Raw genomic sequence first — 23,420 nt, forward strand, 5'->3', positions numbered from 1 at the left:
GACAGACTGGTCATCCTAGCAGAGTGCACTGTGAGAAGTGCAGAGAAAATAGCAGTTTGAATAAAGCATATAGGAAAAATGAAGTAACAGTTATTTGTGCTTTATAAATCTGTGCTTAGCATCAGAAACAAAAACTTCTTACTAAATTTTAGGAGCAGAGATCTCCCTTCCCAAATTCTGTATTGTTTATGAACTTGTGTTGTGATATATGGATGCACAGTAAAGTATTGGTGCCTGCACCCCTGCATTTGAATAATCCTAAAGCAGAATGAGCAGGGCAGGACAGTAGTTGGAAGGTAAAATTCTGGAGCTACTTGGTTTCCTTAGGAAGGCTTCCCAAGCTTTAAGAAAACTTAGTTTGGATGTGTTTGTTTTTCAGGAAGTCTTTATGCATGTTTAACTGTGAATTGTAGAGCAGTAATAAAGTGACCGCTGTTTTATTCAGCGCACTGCAGTGAGCTCTTGTGCTTATATGCAAGCTCATTCCTACAATAAAAGATTTTATTTTTTTAAATATCTTGAGTCAGTTTCTGTAAATTAGTTTTATTTATGTTGTTTTACATTCTTCTAGATTCTAGCATTTTTTTAGTCTTTTTCTTAAGAGATTTTTTTCCCCCCTAATTTAGTGATGTCTCTTAAATATTTTTCTTGCAGCACTTAGTAAGCAATGAATCTTTAGGTGGATGCACTGAACTGTCAGATAAATAGAGGGATAAAACCCAGCAATGTTGATCCTTTTTCGTTTTCCCAGTAGGGTGACAGATAAATTAGTCCCTGTAGTAACAGAATCATAGAACAATATAGGTTGGAATGGACTTAATGTATTACATTATATACCCAGAAGTGTGTGTGTGTCTGTGTAAATGTGTGTATTTTAGGATCCCATCCTTTATGCATCTATTTATACAATCATAGAATCATTTAGGTTGGAAAAGACCTTTAAGATCATCAAGTCCAACCGTTAACCCAACACTGCCAAGTCCACCACTAAACCATGTCCCTAAGCACCACATCTACACGTCTTTTAAATACTTCCAGGGATGGTGACTCAACCACTTCCCTGGGCAGCCTGTTCCAATGCTTGACAACCCTTTCGGGGAAGAAATTTTTCCTAATATCCTAATTTCCTATTATCCTAATATCCAGTCTAAACCTCCCCTGGCGCAACTTGAGGCTGTTTCCTCTCATCCTATCGCTTGTCACCTGGGAGAAGAGACTGACCCCTACCTCACTACAACCTCCTTTCAGGTAGTTGTAGAGCGTCATAAGGTCTCCCCTCAGCCTCCTTTTCTCCAAGCTAAACAGCCCCAGTTCCCTCAGCCACTCCTCATACGACTTGTTCTCCAGACCCCTCACCAGCTTCGTTGCCCTTCTCTGGACTCGCTCCAGCATTATGGGCACATTGATTTCGTATTCTTAACTATGGCTCATGATCATCTCTTCAAGCAGCTTCCATAACTCAACTTGTGAGGAAGGACAGTTCTGCATCAAATCCCAGTGCGTTTAGAGAGCAGGGAATTTTAATAAGGGGCACTATATGTTCATTTGTACCATCAGTTGACAGTTTGAAACCCTGAAACATCTCTGTTTGCTCAATATCCAGTTAAGGGTGGTAGCAGAAGAACTTCTGCGAGGAAAGTAAAAAAGCCTTGAAAAGTTCAGTTTCATCATTGACTAACCCTGTCAGTGTCATGAGACTGTGAGGATTGCTTGTTTTCAGCAGTACTGGAAAGGATATTGGTAAAATACTGGATGAGTTGCACAGCAGTTCATTGTAGATGTTCTGACAAGAATGATGTTTACGAAAGTTGATGGCAAATTGACTTCTGATTTAAATAGGCATTGGTAGCTGGAGAGATAAAACATCAACATAAGCATCAACATATCATTCTGGCTATGATCAGAAAAATGGCCTACGGGTGATCATCTGGCTAAGCAAAGGACAGACATGAAAACCTTCTACGGTAAATTTTGTTTTCATACATCTTGATAAAAATTCAGATTTTTCTGTATGTAGAATAGATATCTATAACCTTCCAGGTTTTTTACTTTATCTAGAATATCAGGTGCATACTTTCAGATAGACAGTGCCAGATATTTGTTTGATGATGCCATATCTAGAATATAAAATATGTGAAGATCTTTACAAATCACTGAATTGCCTAATCCTAATTTGAACTATTTCCTATCAATATAGTTGATGAACAAAAGTACTACTATAAGAAGTGACTCAAGTTATATTGATTGTAACTATCATTTGCTGAAGTTTGTGATAAGGAGTTGGATAAATTTGGTTATGAAATGAAAGAAAATCACAAATGCATTAAAGAAAATGACAACAATTAATTTTTAACTGTTACTTTAAAAACAAGCAGGTGTAGCACGTATCATCCAATGAATTAACCCCCAAAGCCTCCTGTTTTGACTTTGGTTCTAAAAATTAGCTCTGCAGACCTTGCTAAGCCTTGCTTTTCTGAAGGCAGTATTATGAAAACATAAGAAGTAGAAATGAAAAATAAAATCTGGTTTTAAAAAGATTTTTCTAAGTCCTTACTCATACATGGTCAACAGAAAAGCCCTGCTGTCTTGCAGGACTGATTCAAAGGCTTGTACTCTGCTAACCTCCAGATACCGTACAACACGTTTTAAAAAGTTTAATGCTGAAGTGGTACTCTTGCAAAAGGCTGTAGTGAGTATACATACTAATTTAGCAAAGTGGATGGATGCGTTAGAGCAGATTATTAGTGAAGGTTGGAGCAAGTGAAAAAGGCAAGGAAGAAAATAGCTGATTGCTGTCGGAGGTTGAGGAACACAGACTAATTGTCTTTTACAGAAATCCATTTGCTTTAAAAATATTTGCTCATTCTGAGTAGGTTTGGGGCAGAGGGGAATCACAGAGGGTTTAAAGACTGAAAACTTAATTGGATCAGTCAGTTGAAACTAAGGCACTCGAAGTAAGCATGGGATCATCTAGGATGTGCTGAGAAAAGCCAGACCTCTAAGACATAGTTAGTTTGACACGTATTATAGGAAAATAACTCTCATTTTTAAGAGTTGAGCCTCAGAGACATCTTGATCCTTTTGGATGGGAATATGTACAATGTAATGCAGAAAACCTGTCTGTTTGTTTTTTCCTGTTAAGTTGAAAAGCCCTGCAAAAAGGGTATTGATTAATTTCCTTCCTATAATACCTACACAATTGCTCTCATTGGCGTAATTCCAATATGCTAGAAGTATTTGGTTTATTCATGTCCCATGGTAGTATGAGACTGGATACTCTGAGGCAAAGTAGGTTTTATATGTGTCTTTTACTGGCAGCTTTTTACTGGCCGTTTCTTCGGTGCTCATTCTGTAGCTGTGTAATTATGCTCAAAGGTTGCAGGGGGAGTGTGTGTGATTTTTGTTTTGTTTTTTAACCAGCACATCTGTTTAATACTGTATTAACAGGTGTACAAATTGAATTGATAATGCGGCATCCAATTTTAATTTTCAGTGAGCAGTTAGGAAAAGCAACCAGTGTAGGAAGGTTGTATCTTGTAAACGCCCCACACATACTCTTCTCTGAGTCAGATTTTGGCATCTCAAGTGTACTGCTTGACACTGAAGCCCAGGTACTGAGCAACTTTGATCTCGTGCGCATCGTGATGAACAAAGGTTTTTGCCACTGTTTTTTACATAAGCGGGCTGTGGAAGCAGGAGTCACAGGAAACAGGCCAGATTAATTTCTCATGGGTTGCAAAACTGGCTGAAATCCTGTACTGCTGTAGTTCTCAATTACTTGCTGACAGTAGGGAAGGATTCATGGAAGAGATCTCATTTGGCTTAATGGTAGAACAGAGTAGGTTTGCTACGTTTGCTGGCACTGTTAAACTGGGAGGAACTGCTGGCATGTTGGGAGGGCTGGGTTATCATTAATAACATCCTTGACAACATGGACTGCAACAAGACTGAAAGAAATCAAGTCCTTTAGCACAAGGAGGAGAAAAGTCTTCAAATAGTTATGAAATAAAGGACAGGAATACTTTATTTCAGCTGCATATAGGAAAAGATGCAATAGGCTAATGTTGCAACAAGCTGTACAGCACAGAACAAAGCCTTTAAAGATAAAGGATGATGAAATATGGTAATAGATAGCATAGGAGAATTGCTTTATTGTTTAATCATCATAGGTCTTTAAGAACAGGTAAGGCAAACACTTGTTGTGATTGATGAAAATACATTTACCTCTACCTTGCAAGTATGCTAGACAACCTCTTGAAGTCTCTTTTGGGCTTGCTTGCTGTTGCTGTTTGGGTTTTATTTGTTTGCACTTTTATAATGGAAAGAAGAAAGGTTTAAAAAAACCGCACCACACTCCTAGAGGTGTTCTCAACCCACCCAAGTAGCTCATCTCTTCATTCTTTACCCATTCAATTCTTAACAAAGAAGAGACAAGAGAAAGTACACCTTTGTAACCTACTTAAGTGTTCTTCATGAAGGGAGCATAAATACTGAAAGTCAATTTTTTTTTTCTTTACAGGTTACGGGATGACAGAATTAGGATAGAAAGGATGGAAAAACTCCATTTTGAATACAGCCATGCTTTCCAGCTGATTTCTGATTTTTACGCAAAAGAAGTGCCTGATACTACAGGTATGTCATTCAGATTTTTATGCAAAAGAAGTGCCTGATATTACAGATCTGTCATTCAGATTGTCTTTGAAGCATGCATCCTGTTAGCTTTTACACAGATAAGGAATACCTGTGGGTGCATCCCATCAGGTCTCACGGATTTGTCGATGTCCAATTTGTTTAAGTGTTCCCTAACTTGATCCTCCTCTGTTAAGGAGAAATCTTATTGCTCCAGAATTTCCCACTGGTCTGAGAGACCTCGGATTCCTCAAGGCAAATCTTACCAGTAAAGACTAAGACAAAGAAGACACTGAGTTCCTCAGCCTCTTCCATGTCCTTTGTCACCAGATATGCTGCCCCATTCAGCAGTGGGCCCACGTTTTCCGTTGTCTTACTTTTGCTGCTGATGTACTTGTAGAAGCCCTTGTTTTCCTTCATGTACCTTGCCAGTCTCAACTCCAGGTGGGCTCTGGTTTTCCTAACCCCATACCTGCAAGCTTGACCAATGTCTCTATATTCTTCCTGGGTCACCTGTCCCTGCTTCCACCTCTCATACTCCTCCTTTTTAATGTTTGAATTAATCCAGAGCATCTTGTTCATCCATGCTGGCCAGTGTGCCACCTTTGCTTAATTTTCTGCACATCGGGATCTTTTTTGAGCTTGGAAGAGGTGAACCTTGAAAGTGAACATTATTTAAATAGAAATGAATACAGGGCTAGCATCTCCTTTTTTTTTCCTAGCTTGAAGACGTGTGTTTAGACAGATTTAAATTCACACATATATAGCAACTGAGGAAAATTATTCAACATCTGAAATGTGTCTTCAAGTTCTTGTGTGTGTTAAGAACGCTAGAACTCTAAGAACAGAACAACAGCTTTAAAAAACATCTCTGAGGAAACATAACTAAATAGGGTTTTAAAAAATACCATTTTATGTTGAGACATCATGGAGTGAATTTTCCTATTATTGCAGCTGGAACAGGGACTGCAGTAGAGCACTGTTTAGAAACACTGTCAAATACGAATAGCTGTCTCAAAGATGGAACCATATTCTGCAGATTGGCCGAGGCAGATAAATCATCAGCACATGTGCCAAGGCCTGTTCATTCCTTTTGACTTGCACAGGTGTTGCCTACAGTAATGGAGATTTCAGAATTCAGTTCTTAGTTTGTATATTTAGAAATTTCTTATGCCAACAGTTGGTCATTTTTATGAAGAAAAACCTGTGGAGTCAAATGTTTTATGTTTCATAATGTGTTTACATTATTGTACTGTTCTATATTCTTTGGAACCATAAATGTTATTTTAGAAACCTCCCTTTATGTTGATTTATAGATATCATAGAACACTGTACCTATATTACAGATTTCTATTTGATTAAATTGAAAAATAAATCATGCTTTTTCTAACATATCTAAGTATTAAACAGCAAGTTAACAAAAAAATTTTTTTTTTTTTTTAGGTCCTCAAAAACTGTCTGTAATACTAAGCTTGGATAAGCCTGTTGTTTGTGCTCTGGCAGCAGTAATTGCATACCTCAAAGAATTTAATTTGGAAAGGATGCTTTACAATCCAAGGTAAGTTGCCTTATATAAACTTCCAATTCAAAGCACCAATACACGTACCAGTATTATCTTGTAAGTTTTAGCAGACAACTTCCCTTCAATGTAATGAATGCACCTGCTAGAGTGATAAACATAGTCTTTGTAAAAATTATACCTTGCATTTAAGCTCCTAATCAGAACTGAAAGAATCAAGTGATTTCTTTTTTTAAGTGGTGTTTCATGAAAATATTTATGAAGCATGTTTGTCTAGACATTACTATTAGTAATGTAAATGAACATGAACTGCTGCCAAGTGTTACTGAAAACAAACAACGTGCAAAAACTGGTAGATACTAGGGGGGAAATTTTGAAGTTTGTTAATCAATATTAGCCATCATATCTCAACCTCAGTTTTACTTTGTGAACAAAATTTGGGGCTTTTTGGGCAGCTTTTTAAAAAAAGAAAAATAATGCTGTAATTTAGCTTTGCAGATGATGTTTTATTTTGCCAGAGGTGTGTAAATAATTTTCTCTTTCTATAGCTCTGGAAGCAGGTATAAATGCTAGTGTGTTGTAATGTTTTGACAGTACTCAGCAGGTGTATTTGAGTTGGTGAATCTAGTTATCAATTACAAAGAAAACAGACATTCAACACATCCTGGCTTTCTGAAAAATCCCATCAGTTGGCTCAGTGGTAACTAGGAGTAGGGGAACAATCATGCAAGCAGTTGATAGACCATCACCATTTGTGCAAAGTGACTACAAAAACACACAGACATGGAAAAAATCTTGTCTTCCCTTAAGTAGTCCCAACACAGGTTTATTAGATATGCTCAGATGAGTACTCAAAATTTGTAACAGGATTATGCAGGTGGAATCAAATGAAAATGGAAAGACCCCTGCCACTCAAGGATCTTTTTATCCTGTCTTGCACAAGTATAAAAGATTGCTATCCTATCTGGCTTAGGGTTGCAAATATCATTGAGCTTATTAAATGCTTTAATAAAACAGCTTTATCTGTCATGGATCCTGTGCAAAATACTCTCTTGGTTGTCTCAGTATTCCTCTGTCCTGTAAGTAGGCAGGATTTAACAAACTAAGTCTGGCTGCAAACTGGAAACTTAGAAATATGTCATGTCAGTTGTAGATTATTCACATGTTGTATGAGATTTTTAACGTTTCAAGCCTTATTTTGGAGGGCTTCCTATATTACCAGTTTTTTTAAAAATGCAGCTGCATTTAAAAAATTGACTGCAGATGTCAGCTTTAAACATTTCTCAGGTATCTACTAAATATTTGGAAATTATATATACCTGGGTTCTCTGGATTTTGGAATGGATTTTCTTCCTTAAGTTGCCCTTTCCCTCTCCAAGTACTATTAAAATGTTAACAAAAAGAATTCCTGTGGCATCTTCTAAGCCATCTCCCCTGCCTCATCCATCAAGGAGCGCTCTGATCTGTGATGTTCCAGCACTGTGGTGTTCCTGCTCATCCTCTTTGGTTGGCTTTTTGGAGAAATCTTGTGAGAGTTTCTGAAGAAGAAAGTGAACTCCAAGGAAATGCCATTCCGTGGTCACACTTGTAGATCACTATTGTCACAGTGCCTTATGTGCAATCACACATAAGGTGAATGTTCTTTCAAATGGGGGAAATACAAAATCCATCTTTTTTGTAGAAGTAATTCAGTAGCAAAGGAGAAACATGATTATGTGAAGGCTTATCTAGCAGCAGTCAGTCACATTTGTAATAGCTGCATCTTAAAATCAAGTATAATTACAGACTGGGAAGGAAAAGCACTAAATCTTAGAGTTGACATTTGCCTGCTGAAGGTTGCTGTAATGGACTTTAGGTGAATGTATGAGCATCTGAGTGGAAAGGCAATGAACTATTTGATATCTTGGTGATACGCTCTGAAGAAATAAAATACATTATTTGAGATAACTTTGTTCCTGTGCTGAGGAGCTTGGATTCTACTGTATTTATTTCTAAAGCCTTTACTATTTTGACTACCTGAAACTGAATTCTACCTGCTGTTTTTAACGTGTCACATATATTGAAATAGTGAGCCAAATACTGAGGCAAACTCAACTTCAATATTTTCCTAATGCCAGCAAAATACTATCAAGATACTGAAAAGGGAAGGCCTTTTAAGCCAAGGGTGTCAGGCTTATGGATCTTCTGTGATTCTGCAGGAAATAGAAGAGAAATACTTCCATTGCATTGTCAAGTAACTTAAAATTCCTAGGAGAATTCAGGTCAGTGAGCATATACTGATGAGTCAGTGAGCATGAAGTCGGAGTTGTGAGATAGTTTTCAGTTTATTAATGTGACACAGATCTGGATGAAAAAGACCTATTTGATAGGAAAAATGACAAAAAAAATCCTTGCACCTCTGTACCTTCTTTGGATAAACACTCTTCTCCCAGCTGAACAAAATTCCAGCTCAATTTAATAGTAAGAGTCATGAAACATCACATAAGTGATGAGGGATCCTTATTACTGGGGGCGAAACAAGTTTTAATATTTAGATGAAGCTTTTAAATCCACTTTTAAGATCTTAAATAAAGCAAAATCTTAAAAAGAAAAAAAGATTTCTGCCATAGCAGAACTCTGGGATATGGCTAGACTGCATTAGAGCTCTAGTAGCAAGTAAAAATAGATTTAACAACGAATGAGACAAGCTTTTTTTAATCAATGTGTTCTAATACCTTTACATACTGAGAGACCTTTATTGGCTTTTGGCAGGAAGTTGATACACATCTAGGACAGGTTTTAAAATACAGTTGAGTACCCAGTTTTGCTTGAAAAATCATCATTTGCATAGCAGTTGCTGGGAAATGTATCTAGTTCTTTGTTTTGTATTTCTCAGTTTTGTTTTGTGTGCATGTGTGTGTTTTATTTTGTTACTGGTTTAGCCAGAAGTTTCTGCACTTGTATCACATCAGGGATCCAGATCAGAAGTTCTAGCCCTGTGGTAATATTCACTAATGAATTTAAAACTGGTTAATTAAATGCAAAACATAGTCTGAGCTTGAAGTCCTTCACTACTTAGGCTGTGATAAATGTCTTTCATACCTAAAGAAAGCTAATGCTTCTGAGAAATGGAGAGACTAGTTTTTACTCCTTAAAGCTGAATAGGGATTCCTGCAACTCTTGTCTAAATACGTAGCTTTGTTCTGTGGTTTATTCACCCTTAGAAATCTCAAAGACATGGACTCTAGAGGTCTGTAAGAGGTAATTGAGCACAGAAAATCTGCTTCTTAGTAGGCTTTCAATACAGTGCCTTGCAGCTTTGCTGGAAAGTTTTTACAGATTTGCAAAATTAAAGTAGTTGAAAACTACTGATTTGAATAACATGCATTCACTTAGGCTGGGTTACTGAGTGCGAAATTATATATATCTCCTGTGGAGAGAATAATGAATAAAGCATAAAAACTGCCCTTCACTGCAAGCTTCTCAGGAGGCAGAATGACCAAGAAGATCCAATTTCACAGGTAACACATAAGACTCAAACTCTGAGGATGTAGTTTAGTGTCCTAAAGCAATCATAGTAATCCTTTAATACTCACCATCAAGTGTGGTTCTACTCTGAAAAGTCATTTTATGAGTAGGAATCTCTTTCTCATGAATATTCCTCAGAAGTTTCCTAAATCTTACTAGAAGCTTGTGTTTCTTTTTGTTTCCTCTCTTCGTTTTTCTTGGCCCAGATGGCACGATCCTACCTTGCTTTGCTCCTCAGTAGTGGAATTGCCAGCTATTTCCATCACTTGTGTTTTGTGCTGTTTAAGTACTTGAGACAGTTGCAAGTCTGTTCTTTGAAACTCAGGTCACACTGTCATCTACAGAAGGAATTATTGCATTGTGATCCAGTTGAAGTGATTTTGAAGGGTCATTTTTACTGATGCAGGAGGTGTCTGATAGCAGCACATTAGAATTTCTCACAAGGAATGTGTTGACACCCTTGCTGCAAAACCAGCACTGACTTAATATTTGTTTACAACCTTCTTAAGCCATTTGGTCCCTAAATTCCCTACAAAGAGCCTGTCTTTGTTCACATTTTTATCAAGTTCTTATCCCAAGCTGAGGGAAGATGAGGGGGTGGAAGCAAAACATGTTCTGTGCTGTGACATCTGGAATTGTTGGTTGGGCATATACGGCAGTTGATCTTGGCTATTATTCATATACTATAAGCTCTCAGTTACCAGGGTTAATAGCAGGGTGGCGTAACTCAGATAAAGCAAACACCTGAATAATATAAACCACACATAAATTATGCTGTGAGAACAACTTTAGTGTATCTGATTCTGAAAGAATAGTAAACATACTCTGCAGTGGAGCAGAGTTAGTTGTTTTTACATACCACTGGAGAGCAAGCTTGCTGTGAACAGAATACCCACTGTGTTGAGTGCTCTGAAGCCAAGTGAAGTGGGGAAACACTAGAACCAGTAAATCCACAGTCTTGAAACTCACATATGGGTGATTGAGGGTTGATAGAAACAGCCAAAAGCATCCTTTTCGCTTCTGGGAAGAGATGGAAAGGTATGGTTCTTACCCAGCTGGGCTTAAGAGGTCACAGGCTTGAGTAGTGGCAAATCGAAATGCAGCAAATGGGGAACTGCAGTTTACATAAGTCCTAAATGCAGAAGAGGTGCTTTTGGAAGAGTGGGTAGGATTTGTTGTTGATCATAAGGATTGGGAGCCAAGCAGAAATCATTCCTATTTAAGTTTTGCCAGCATCAGCAGTTGTGACTGAAGATAATAAAAGGAAGTATTGTTTTGTTGCTTATAATATTGTGTAATTTGGAAAGTGCTGCTGCTTTTGCCTCCAAGGTTTTGTTTTGCTGGTCAGCTTTGTTGGTTGCTGGGATAACACACTAGAGCAGAATCATTATGACTACGGGTACAGGTCTGAGTACTTCCAAACTATCACTGAACTTCTTGATGGCACTTAGATGAATCTACTTTTTTTTTTTTTAATTCTGTGGAAAATAGTTCTAATTTGAGCCATTATTTAGGAAAAAATTTGCTAGCAGGGCCAAACACCTGCATACAACATAAATATATAACATTAGTCTCTGAATTTTTCATGTTTCTGAAAGTTTTAGTGCTGTTTTTGTTTTTAATATAGCAATAATGCAGCTGTGTGTGCCTAACAGAAAAGTTGGAGCATGAGAGCTCCCCCAGAGAGTTTAAAATGGAATGCACTAAAAAAAAAATTTGTGGAAAGTCAAGAAAGCCATTTTAAATCCTACTCAGCAAGTCATTCTGTTTAGTCTAAGACAATGAAGACTGCCCTAGATTTTGTGCAAAGGGCAGTCAGCAGTAAGATTAACCTAGACAATCATGACTGGATTTATCAGAAGCATTTAGTAAGGATCTTGCACTTCACGGTCCTGACTACCACATGTGTATGTCTGAGACTGAAATAATTTTCATATCTAATATAATTACATCTAATACAACTATTTTATTAACGTTGCTTCTGAACCAACACAACCTTTGGGTTGGTCTCATCCTGTTCTTTTAGGGAGTGTCAAAAAGTCAAGTAATTTTGGTCATGGTTATTTCATATTAAAAATAAAATAGTTTAAATATACGGTATTTTTATTTTCTTAAATAATTGCACTAACAGCCTGTTTAAATTTGTAGTAGTAGTAAAAAATAAGAATATATATTTTGATATGCTGTTTTGATGATGAGTTGTTTTAAAAATCTGTTCCACTCTTGAAGTATTAATTCTTAGTCCTATCCCTGTCCCTAATCCTACGGTGATCATAACAACACTAACAAAAGCACATACTTTTTCAGTTTCATCATGGACTGAAGAAGGGTTACTTCCTTAACCATTTAGTGGATCAGGATTAGGTAACAGAGCTGGATTTTATTCTGAGCTTTGTTAGAGTCATTGTAGGAAGCTGGGAAGCGAGTCATAAACCTGGTTTTCCCAAGCAGTAAATTAAAAGAAGTTATTAGTGTTCAGTTCTTTTATTTATTTGAATAGATTTTAATTTCTTGATTTTTTTTTTTGCATAACTAATGAATTCTCTAATGTGAGAAACTTAGTGTTTCACTGCTATGTCTGTGCCTGAATTTAAAACATATCATATGAAATTCCTCTCCCCAGCAATTTCAAACGGTTGTCAAGTGAAACTGAATACATGACAATTAATGGGACAACAATGAAAAATCTTGAAATTTTACAGAATCAGGTAAGGACAAATTAATGTTGTTTTTTAATAAATACTGAGATTTACACAGCTGCTTGACATACTGTTCCCAATGAAGTTAGTTAAGTTAGTTTGCAAATCTCACCCAGAAGGTTTAAAATATTTTAAATGGGATCAAACTGAAGGAGGATTAAGTTTTCAGAGGCATAAATCAAAGTTAATCTGTGCTGGCTTTTAATATGAGTTAGGAACCTTACTGCCCTTTGACTAGCAAAGAACTTTCCTAAAGTTTGAGTTCTTGAGCAACTGCAGTCAAGTGATAGGACTGCAGTAGAGTTTGTTTTTTCTTTTGTGCTACTGCACAGACCTTTATGCACAGACTTAATTTAACTTGTTTAATTTATTCTGGTCATTTTCTAAAAAGATTTTCTGGCTAAAGGAAAAACATACTTAAGTATCTTATGACTGTTGGAGGTACTTTATGTAAGGCATTGTTGGTGAACAAGATCAGTAAATGAACATGCAGTTCCCATATCTTAAAGCCTAAACAGAATGTTTAAGTAGTGTGGTGAAGATCCTTTAACTACATAATTGATTGATGTTAAAAATCATTATGCTATTTTTATTATTTTAGACTGATATGAAAACAAAAGGAAGCCTACTCTGGGTCTTGGATCATACTAGAACTTCCTTTGGACGTCGGAGATTGAAGAAATGGGTAACCCAGCCCCTCATGAAGTCCAGGTGAGATAGTTCTTTATCTTGGGCTAAATTTGTATTTCAAAATTATGTTGTTGAGCATGCCCAATGTATTTATTTTTCCTGAAGACCTGAGATCCGTAGTAGAGTTTACACAGGAAACTGTATGATAGAAAATGTGGACGTTATATACAGGTTCGAAAGAGTTAAACTGCTCTGTTTGGGCACAGAACATCTAAGTAGTTCAGAGTAGTAGGTTTGGAGCAAGTTAGAAATTCCTATGCAGAAATCAGATTGGGTACCATTCTAATTCAGTATCCTTTTTCAGACAATGGATGATTCTATGATAATCCTCATAGAATCATTAAGGTTGGAAGAGACCTCTAAGATCGAGTCCAACTGTCAACCCAACACCACCATGCCCACTAAACCATGTCCCCAAGCGCCTCATCTACACGTCTTTTAAGTACTTCCAGGGATGGTGACTCAACCCCTTCCCTGGGCAGCCTGTTCCAATGTTTAACCACTCTTTCAGTAAATAAATTTTTCCTCACATCCAATCTAAACCTCCCCTGGCGCAACTTGAGGCCATTTTCTCTCATCCTATCGCTTGTTACTTGGGAGAAGAGCCCGACCCCCACCTCGCTACAACCTCCTTTCAGGGAGTTGTAGAGTGCGATAAAGTCTCTCCTCAGCCTCCTTTTCTCCAGGCTAAACAACCCCAGTTCCCTCAGCTGCTCCTCATAAGGCTTGTTCTCCAGACCCTTCACCAGCTCCGTTGCCCTTCTCTGGACACACTCCAGCACCTCAACGTCCTTCTTGTAGTGAGGGGCCCAAAACTGAACACAGTATTTGCGGTGCGGCCTCACCAGTGCCGAGTAGGGGGGCACGATCACTTCCCTGCTCCTGCTGGCCACACTATTTCTGATACAGGCCAGGATGCCATTGGCCTTCTTGGCCACCTGGGCACACTGCCGGCTCATGTTCAGCCGGCTGTCGACCAGCACCCCCAGGTCCTTTTCCGCCAGGCAGCTTTCCAGCCACTCTTCCCCAAGCCTGTAGCGCTGCATGGGGTTGTTGTGGCTGAAGTGCAGGACCTGGCCCTTGGCCGTGTTGAATCTCATACAGTTGGCCTCGGCCCATCCATCCAGCCTGTCCAGGTCCCTCTGCAGAGCCTAATAGATAGATTACCTGCTATTGGAAGATGTTTCATTCCTAAACTTGCCAATTAATGTTTGATGTCTTTCTTGCTTCACAAGTATTTGCATTCTCAATGTATTTAATTTGTTCTAAAGTAGCTGTGGATGTTTCTGTAATCCCTGTATACAATGTATTGCATATGAAAGTATTTCTTTTTATTAGTTCTGAAATGTGATGATTGTTTGGTCACTCTTGTATTTTGAGCTATGCTTTTTTTATTAATGCTTTAGAAATGCTTTATTTTTAGTACTATCATGCTTGTTTTTACTTGTCTCCGTCTTGAAATGGACTCCCATCTTTCCTGATTTGTCTTTGCAAGCTTTATTGGAGTGTTATACTTGAATATGTAGTAAATAAGAGTATTGAGTCCATGGAATGTTTGTTGCCTACATTTTAAGTTTTTGGATTTATTCTTTCGAATGTGCATTCTGTGAGCATTGTCAATGTAGAGTTTACTCAGTTGCACTTTGTTCACTTCAGCTATAGCATACAAAAAATCCTTTTGGTTTGGTTATCTAAAGTAATTTTTCTCTGTTTTACTCTTGTAAATTTTTATTAATTTTTAATAATTTTAAGTAATTTAACAGTTTTAAGCAATGTTTTAGCGTCTTGCTGTTGTTGGTAATTTACAAATGTTTCTACAGAAGCATTTTTTCTTTCCTTTACCAATTTTTAATATGTTAAAGCACTATACTTCTGAAGCATAGCTGCTTAATTTTCTTATTAGCCTTTCTGTAAGGATCTTTTCTCAGTAGTGTAAGAAAAGCACGTAACTATTTTTTCCCTCCTATTTTGTTAATTTAGAACATTAGAGACCTTTTTCATTTGTAGGAGCCATACTGGTTAGACTTGCACACTGCAGTTTCTGGCAGGGATTTAATAAGTTGATTTCAGTATGGCTTTTTTTTTTTTTTTTTTTTTTTAAATTCTTCTTCTTTTGATCAGGCTTTTGATGTAACTGACCTGAATAGTATTAGAGTCTATGGAAGTTGGTTATGTGCCTGGTGTTCACCTTAAAAAGCATATAGATAGAATTTCTGGGCCACTTTACAGGAATAAATTGAAATAAATTAGTTTATTTCTTTTCCTGCCCTTGAGGCACCTTATGACCTTTTGGGAATTGTTTGTAAAGTTGTCAGTGGGGGGAGCCACAGCACAGGCTCTGGTCTGGTGTGGTGGCAGCACTGAGGATGGGAACCTGAAAAGGAGTGCCTCTAACCAATTTTCTCCCAAATGATCACATATGTGATGCAGCGGGTGAAATACCATTCAACAGTAAAATAGACAGACTTCTTATCCGGACACAGAGGATAGAAAACTGCTTGCCTGGGGACTTCAGGCCTTCCTTCTTAACCAGCAAGTTTAGTTTAAATTCTCCCTTGTCTCAGTGCAGAACCAGCTTCACAAGTTTGCAGTTCTGGTTTCTTCTCTTTCTCCTCTGCTCTTTGCTACTTCTAGAGACTGATACTTCACTCTTTCAGCCTTCTTTCTCAGTATGGAAGGAGGTTCTATGGTTGGAGATGACAGTACTCCTCAGTGGAAGCTAAAAAAGCTATTTTGTTTCTGTGTATTTCTCCCTTTCTGACTGTAAGTTGTAATTTCACGTACTTAGTGCATCAGACATTCAGCAGTATTGTTTCCAGTAATGCACACAAATGCACTTAGAGAACATTCTGTAATTGTAATTCACCTGTGCCTCCTGGAGTGACGTTTTCAGAGGAAGTAAGATTTCTGTACTGCATCTTTTCCAGTCAGTGGGTAGGTGCATTTCCCTATCAAAAAGTGAGAGGGTGTAATTACTGCTTTATGCCTTATAGTTGAAAATTGCTTGGGATGATGACTAAATTTCCAGGGGAGAAATGATACAGTAGGTTGAATAAAGGTAGAATGTGTACAGACACCTCATTTGGGCAAGCTTGAAGATATCCATTAGATCATCAGTGATGTAACACATTTAGAGACTAACAAGAAAAGGTTTTAAGCATTAGGCATGTGCAATTTTGAAGAAAAAAAAAAAAGGCTTAACCAAAGAAGGTGTAATGTCCTCACTTACTCACCTCTGTATATGAAGATGATAAGACTTGTATGAGTCATCGATGACTGAGCTTTTTAAGAGGAATCGGGAAAGTCATTGTTTTTTGTAGGAGTTATATCTTTGTGGATTACAGAAGTGTTATCTTGCCTTGCCTATCTTGCCTTTCTTGCCTCTAAAATGTAAGTTCCATCAAGTGCCTTTCTCACCTAACTTGTAAGGGAAGTGGAAAGAAAAGGAAGTAGAAACCTGACTTTATTGGAACATTTTTGACTGAATGAAACGTGCTGTTTCCCTGTCAGGCAATGGAGGCAATGGAACTGTGTGTTATCATACTTAAGAGCAAAAGGGCTAAGGCGGGTCTCAGGATACAGTGTTGTAACACAATGTGATCTTTGTGTCTTTGTATGTGTGCAATGTTTACAAATAACTTCTTTCCTAGTGCAAAATTAATCTCAGAACCTCTGAAGTTGATGTGAAACAGTCATTGCTTTTTGAATAGCTACAGGAAGAGGAGGAAGATAAGCTTAACATAGGCCTGGTTAAGCAAACCTGGATCTGGTTTGCATCTTGTTTTGTTGTTGTGTATTATGGATATGTTGTTCTGTGGTGGTGGTATAAAAGATAGTTCAAGGAAGTTGTTGCCCTGCACGTGGACAATCTGAAGCCTCATCTCTGCAAACTATGTCTTTTCCTCCTGTTATATCCATGGTTACTCACTCCTTCCCACCCTCATCTTTGCATCTCCCTTCTTCCTATTCCCTAAGTGTTATGACCAGCTCCAGGCTATAGCAATGCTGCTTGCCCAGTCCAGAGTCCAAACAGAACAGACAACTGTGGAACAAATCTTGCATCCTTTTCCTCATTGAGTATTAATCTGTGTCTGTGCCTTGCTCAGCTGTTGATTCTTGCGCAATTTGTAGGAAATTTGTTTCCTTGAGATCAAACAAACGTCTTCATAGACCTTGTCAAGGTTGGCTGGAATTGAGCAAAGATTTCAAAACTGAAAAAAGTGGATGAGTAGCGCAATTATATGGAGGTTTATTATTTCCATATTACATGAGGCTGTAAAGCAAATAAAGCCGTGACTAGGTGCTTAAAGTAGAACTTGAGATAAATGATGGATGTATCATACCGAGCAATTTATAGCTGCTGTAGAGGAATATGTGTACAATTCCATTCCTGTGCAGAGAGCTTTGTGGCCCATATATATAGAAAGCATTGCATAAGAGAGATTGGTTTTTTTTTTTCTCCCTAGTCTATTCCTGGAGAGGTAGAATATGTTTTAAATATCAGTGGGTGGACATCATGAAGTGTCATTTCTAGTACTGTAGCCAGGGAGAAGGTAGAGATTTTGCTATCTAAGTGGAAGATAACCTGGAAAATGCTGGTGTTTGCCTTTGTTGCAAAAGTGCTTAGTTAATGAGTTAGAAAAGTATCTAGTGCAAAATTTTAAAAGCTTAGGTGTAGGGGGTGGAGAACTGGAAGTGATAAAATGTTTGTTGTGTGTGTGATGTGAACAAATTAGTTTGCACAATGCTCTCTCTCTCTTTGGGGTAGTATCTACCGTTTTTTGAGGGTGTTTGTGGTTTGAAGTAACTTAAACAGACTGAGTGATCCACAAGTACCTAAATTGTATTTCTTTAATATTCTGTTGACTGTCTTAGTTTTTTAATATGTTATGTATGATGTGCAGAAGCTAATGTAATGAGGTTAATGATAAGATTATGGAGAGCAGAATGCCCTAAACATAGGGTTCAGAAGTCATGCAACTTCCAGCACAGAAAGCCTGCTCAGGGCTTTGGGGTGAATAGGCTTTGTCCTTGTCAGCTTGTGTTGAAATAGGGGAAAAAAACCCAACCCTCTCGCCCACACACACAACTTCACATCTATGTTTTGGGGATACATGTGTCTGTTCTGGTGTACTGCAAGCCACAGAAGTATACTTAATGTACTGGAGTAAATGTGGAACAAAAAACTAAAAGCCTCTAACATAACATAGTGTGCCGCAGGAAGGGAGTGGTGATCAAAGGTTTCATCAATGTTTTGGGCCTCTGCCATAACAGAGAACTTGTGAGATAACAGTGGGCAATGCCCACCTCACCTGGAGGCCCAGTGTCCCTCTCTCTGCGTTCTGTGTGGACGCTGAGCCGGTGGCAAGGTGTAGCCAGCACAAGGCTCAGTGTTTTCTCAGTGCTCACAGTGAACTGCTGTGTCCAGCACCCTGCTGGTATCTCTGGTGCCGGGGTGGTGGTAAAAGGCTGGGGACAGAGAAGTCTCTGAATTCCTCCAGGCCATTAATAGGAGTCCAGAAGCATGTAATTAATTAGTTAAAAAGTATTCCAGACCAGATCAAATACATGGCAACGAAACCTCTTTCTGGGTGCCGCAGGGGGTATCAGCAAACCAAACACTTAAAGCCCCATTAGGATGAGCTCACCTTTTTGGCCCCAGATTCACCCCAACCTGTAGATGTATTTCAGCTTTACTGTGGTGTAGTTCATGTTCCTGTCTCCAAGACACACAGTTTGCCAGAAGCGAATACGGGACTTCAATGGTTTGAACTCTGTGTAGTTTCTTGCCTGCATTTATTTGTAGTGAATTTATACTCATTTGATCTTTTTCTAGTTAAAGCTGATGTTTAAATCCCAAGGAAGGAGAAAAATTGTATGTATTTAGAGAGTTACCAAAAACACTTTAACTTTTGCTTTGCAGGCTAGACAAACCAAATTTTTAATCACCCCTCAAAAATAGGATTTCCATTTTTTCCTGTGATTCTAGTAGCCTTTGTTGTGCCCCTTTTCTTCCAGTTCTGAATGAGATGATGCTTTTATTGAGGCTGAATTGAAGCCTTGTAGGATAGTATTAATAATTTCTATTAGTCTGAATATACTTTGCCTGCAAAAGCATAGAATGGCTGTAACTTTAGCAAATTCAGAACTACAGACAGTTCCTTATCTACCATTAAAGAAGAGGAAGAGTGTAAATTGGTATTACTAATGCAACGTGACTTTTACTTGGAGGAAATGTACTGTAGAACTGGGAAGAAGAGGGTGCCTTTATAGTGATGTTGGCAATGACATGTCTTTCCTAGTATAAAAATAGCTTGTTCTAAATCCTCTCACTTTGAACGTATTGAATGCTGTTTTATTTATACTTCTGTACACAAAGTACAGTCCTAAAGTCTTTCAAGTTTGACTTTGTCCTTGTTCCCATAATTAAGAGATCTGTGCAGTAAAACAAACTACCTAAAGGTCTTTAAACAAACCCATCTTAATTCAGAGTTAAACTGATTTCCATTTGATACCATCATCATCCAGAGCTGGATTAGAATCTTCTTTTGCAGCAGTGATTTAGGAATAAAATCCATCCATCCTGCAGCAGAATTTCACAGGCTAAATTTTCCTCCCAAGAATAAAGATTTTATAGCACCAGTGCCAATATAAAATGCACAAATGCAGGTTACAGCATATGCCTGAGATCTCAAAATTGTTGTAGTACAGAAAAAGATTGCAGCATCATCACATGTATTCATTCATTTTTGCTAGCTGTGTTTTGGTACCATTGAACGCTGTGTCTAACTCCTTATAAATGTACTAATCAGGCATTCTTTCATGTTGGCTAAAGTAGCTAACGGTTCCCTTTTTTGGCACAAATAGCTGAAATACATTGTGTGTGAAAATAAACAAAAGTGTTTGATTACCATTTGCATATTTTATACATTCTTTTAGCAGATGTGAAGACAAAGTTTATAGAACTTATATATTGCTGTTAAGTATTTGAGATCCATTCAGGAATATTGTCTTCTCATGGCTGCATGTTTAGTTAAGGGAACGTTGGACCTCTCTGGAGGGGTATGAGACATTAGAAGTTTTGAGAGTAAATTACTGTTTCTCCCGCATACAGAAAAACAAGTGAACAGATCCAGAAGGATGTTAAATTTTTTTAGGTTTCAATTTAAATTTCACTGTAGTAATAATTATGATATAATTACCCTTGTTTGCACTTTTTCATTGTTGCTAATGCATAAAATTACAGCGCTCACAGCACAGTTTAACAATTCAAGATTTATCCCATAAAGTTAGCCGGATTCTAACTTAGCCACTTAAGAAAAAAGCCAGCGATAGACTGATTTTTTTTGTTTGCTTGTTCTTTAAAAAGACATGTACAGTTTATTGATTGCATAGTATCAATTCTACCACGGCTTTGGGTTTTGATGGCATTAATTGCTTGTTATGAAAGAGAGTGGTCTAAAGCAGAAAACACTCTGTACTACCTAACATGGCCTTTAACTTGATCAACTCATGTAAAGTCTTTGTTTGTAAACTGTGTTCTGAAGGAAGGTCAAGAAGAAATGTATAAGCGAGACAAAATATAAAGGAACAGAAGTCAGAATAGCCTTCCCCTTGTCCTGTGTTTGAAAGCAGCCAGTATCAGAGGAGAGTGTGAGAACAGGGCAACTGGGTAATGTTACCTCCCCAGAGCACTCTCCCAGCTTCCAGCAATTTGCAGTTCAGGGACTTCCTCAAGCACAATTGATACCCGTGTGTACCTTGCATTTTCCCAATGTTTAGTAATACATTTTCTTTCTTTGAAATGCTGTATTTAGGCAGGAGGCTGCTAGGCTTTGATCTAGATAATACAGATCATGGAAAGCAACGTTTGTTGTTTCATACTCTTCATTATATTTTATCAGGTGTTGAGTTCTTGTGACTGGTAATTTTACATATTGCTGTGGTCTCTAAACAGATTTAATAAAATTAATTTCAATTTTATACATTCACTGTACTTGACTTATGTCCTTACCATCACGAATGAACTCATACTTCGTGCATTTATCATAAGTTGAGAGATTTCTGATAAATTTGTATTTATTTATCTTGTATAAAAATAAAACCTTATATGACTGAAAATTTTCTGCAGTTCTTATATAGCAGTTACATTATCAATTTCACTCTGCTTTAAATGTAATGACATATTATCACATCTAAAAATGTTAGATTTGCTTCACTGTACGAGATCAGCAGATCTGTTAGCATACTAGCAACCAGCAATGCTATTTAGATTGTTAAGATGTTCAGATGTTAATTCAGTGCACTGCATTCATATCTGCAGCCTTTGCTTTGTCAAAATAATTTTTAGTTCAGGATTCAAATATTTTTGTATTTGCTAATTTTCTGTATTGTTCACATATCTAGCAGCAGAATAATACAGGGGAGTATCTCATGATTTAATTTCAAGTAGTTCTTTTAAATGACTAGAATAAAAAATTCTGCAGTTAGATTTTGTTATGTTTAAATACATTGCAAAATGATTTTTGTATTGTATTAATGATGCTATTCTTAGATGGAGAGTACGCAGAAGTAAGCGTATTGCTTTAGTCAACTGACTTATGTTACATTATTTCACAGAAGATTGTTTGGAAAATTGGATAGAGCTCAGATTGCTGACACGATTTATACAGATGGGAAAGAACAGGCTAATATTGCACCTAAATAGAGAATGAAAGAGTAGCCAGTTTATGAAATGTGACACAGTTTCTTAGCATAAGCTGTTGAGTTTCTTTGTATAATGTTAGATTCAAATTTTCTAGTGGTGCAGTTTTTTTCCAGATCATGCAGATATTAGAAACTCCAAACTGTACATCAAATGGGCTGAATGTACAGCGCAGAACAAATTTATTTTGAGGTGGTTTAACAACTGATCAGTATAATATATTTGAGCTCAACAAAATGTTTTAGTTGAGTATAAATATTTAAAGTTTAAAAGCATACTTTGAAATTAATCATCTGGCTGTTTTTATCATTTCTCTTCCCTGTCCTTCCCACCTTGTATACATGTAGTTTTATATAGTTCTTCACTGTACTTTCTGGCTTTTGAAATAGGAATCCCAGTATGTTTTGTTTACAGGTGGAAAAAATGGGTCGTTTGATACTGGATGCCGTTTTCCTGACCCTTTCTTATTTGTGGGATTAAAGCAGAAAAACTGTATGGACGCTTAGATTACTGGAGCTACAGTAACATAGCCATATGTGAGGATGATTAAAGTGCAGATTAAGCTTTGAAGGGAGGATTTTTTTGAATATCTGCATCTATTTTACATATTACTGTGTGTTTTCGATTGGCCACATAGATATAATCATGCTGTTTAAATTAAGTGACAGTGTTCTGGAACAGAATTCTGCTGCTTACACATGCTTTTTATAATAAAAATACAGATTATTTTCTTCTTTAAGGTACATGTGTTTATAATTTAACAGTTCAGTACTCCTTCATGCAGAGCACTGTTCCAGGGTCTCAAGTACAGCGAATTTAATAATTCTCCATGAAAATGTAATTGTGGCTGATGATACTGACCTTTCAGAATTTCAGTGTAACCGCTAGCTTCAAAGCTGCGTACTCAGGGTATTTTATTACTTTGTCACTGATATTAACACTTCTCAATTTCCTTTCCATTATCCAGCTGTAGTTTAGAGCGCCTCACTAATTGATGTACAGAGCTTAAACCTCTGCTGTCTTGAATATGCTGCATGGATGCCAACAGCTTGCTCTTTGGTTATTTGGTTGCATAACTTTTAGTAACCCTGCCAGTCTACACCAGATACGTGATTGTGGCTCTTAAGGATCGGATTTAAAGCTTGGATGTGTTCTCTGCTGAAAACAGCTACTATAGGTCTGAGCGGTTGCACTGAGGGTATCTGCGGTCTGCTGCTGTTGTTTGCAGGTTGTCTGGCTGCCCAGAGGAATGGGAGAAATGTTTAATTTTACGCATTTGGCATTGCTGGAGGAGTGGAATGGTAGTGGGGAAGAAGAAGGTATTCTTGTGACCTGCAAGAGGACTGCTAAGCAGAGCCTACAAATTCTGACATTTCTGTTTTCCTCAGGGCTGGGAAAAAGCAGTCTTTTAGGATAGTGGAATATTTTGCGTCCTGTGGCGTGATCAGAGTCTCTGCTGTCCAGTTCAGAGATAACAGAGTGAGTTCCCAGGGTGCCCAGAGTTAAGACAGCGGAGAGTCCATCCCCAATTCATACAGTGGCTATGGAGGAGTGCATCTACCTGCACTCCAGGTAGATGGTGGCAGGTGGGGCACTGCAAATCCTGGCGTTGTACAGCAAGGCTGCTCTGGGAATGAATATGTGTCATTTGTGACAAATGAGGGGATGGTTT

General features: G+C 37.7%; 1 protein-coding gene across 1 annotated transcript in view; it reads left to right on the forward strand.

Annotated features, from left to right (window-relative positions):
• MSH3 (mutS homolog 3) overlaps positions 1 to 23,420 on the forward strand; it is a 123,298-nt gene that overhangs the window by 38,436 nt on the left and 61,442 nt on the right. The window contains exons 9-12 of the mRNA XM_009331783.1: positions 4,520 to 4,632; positions 6,073 to 6,187; positions 12,279 to 12,363; positions 12,956 to 13,065. Coding sequence (XP_009330058.1) covers positions 4,520 to 4,632; positions 6,073 to 6,187; positions 12,279 to 12,363; positions 12,956 to 13,065 — 423 coding nt within the window. The remainder of the gene's footprint in view (positions 1 to 4,519; positions 4,633 to 6,072; positions 6,188 to 12,278; positions 12,364 to 12,955; positions 13,066 to 23,420) is intronic.

Source organism: Pygoscelis adeliae, unplaced genomic scaffold (assembly GCF_000699105.1).
Source record: "Pygoscelis adeliae isolate BGI_AS28 unplaced genomic scaffold, ASM69910v1 Scaffold19, whole genome shotgun sequence".
NCBI classification, from domain to species: domain Eukaryota; kingdom Metazoa; phylum Chordata; class Aves; order Sphenisciformes; family Spheniscidae; genus Pygoscelis; species Pygoscelis adeliae.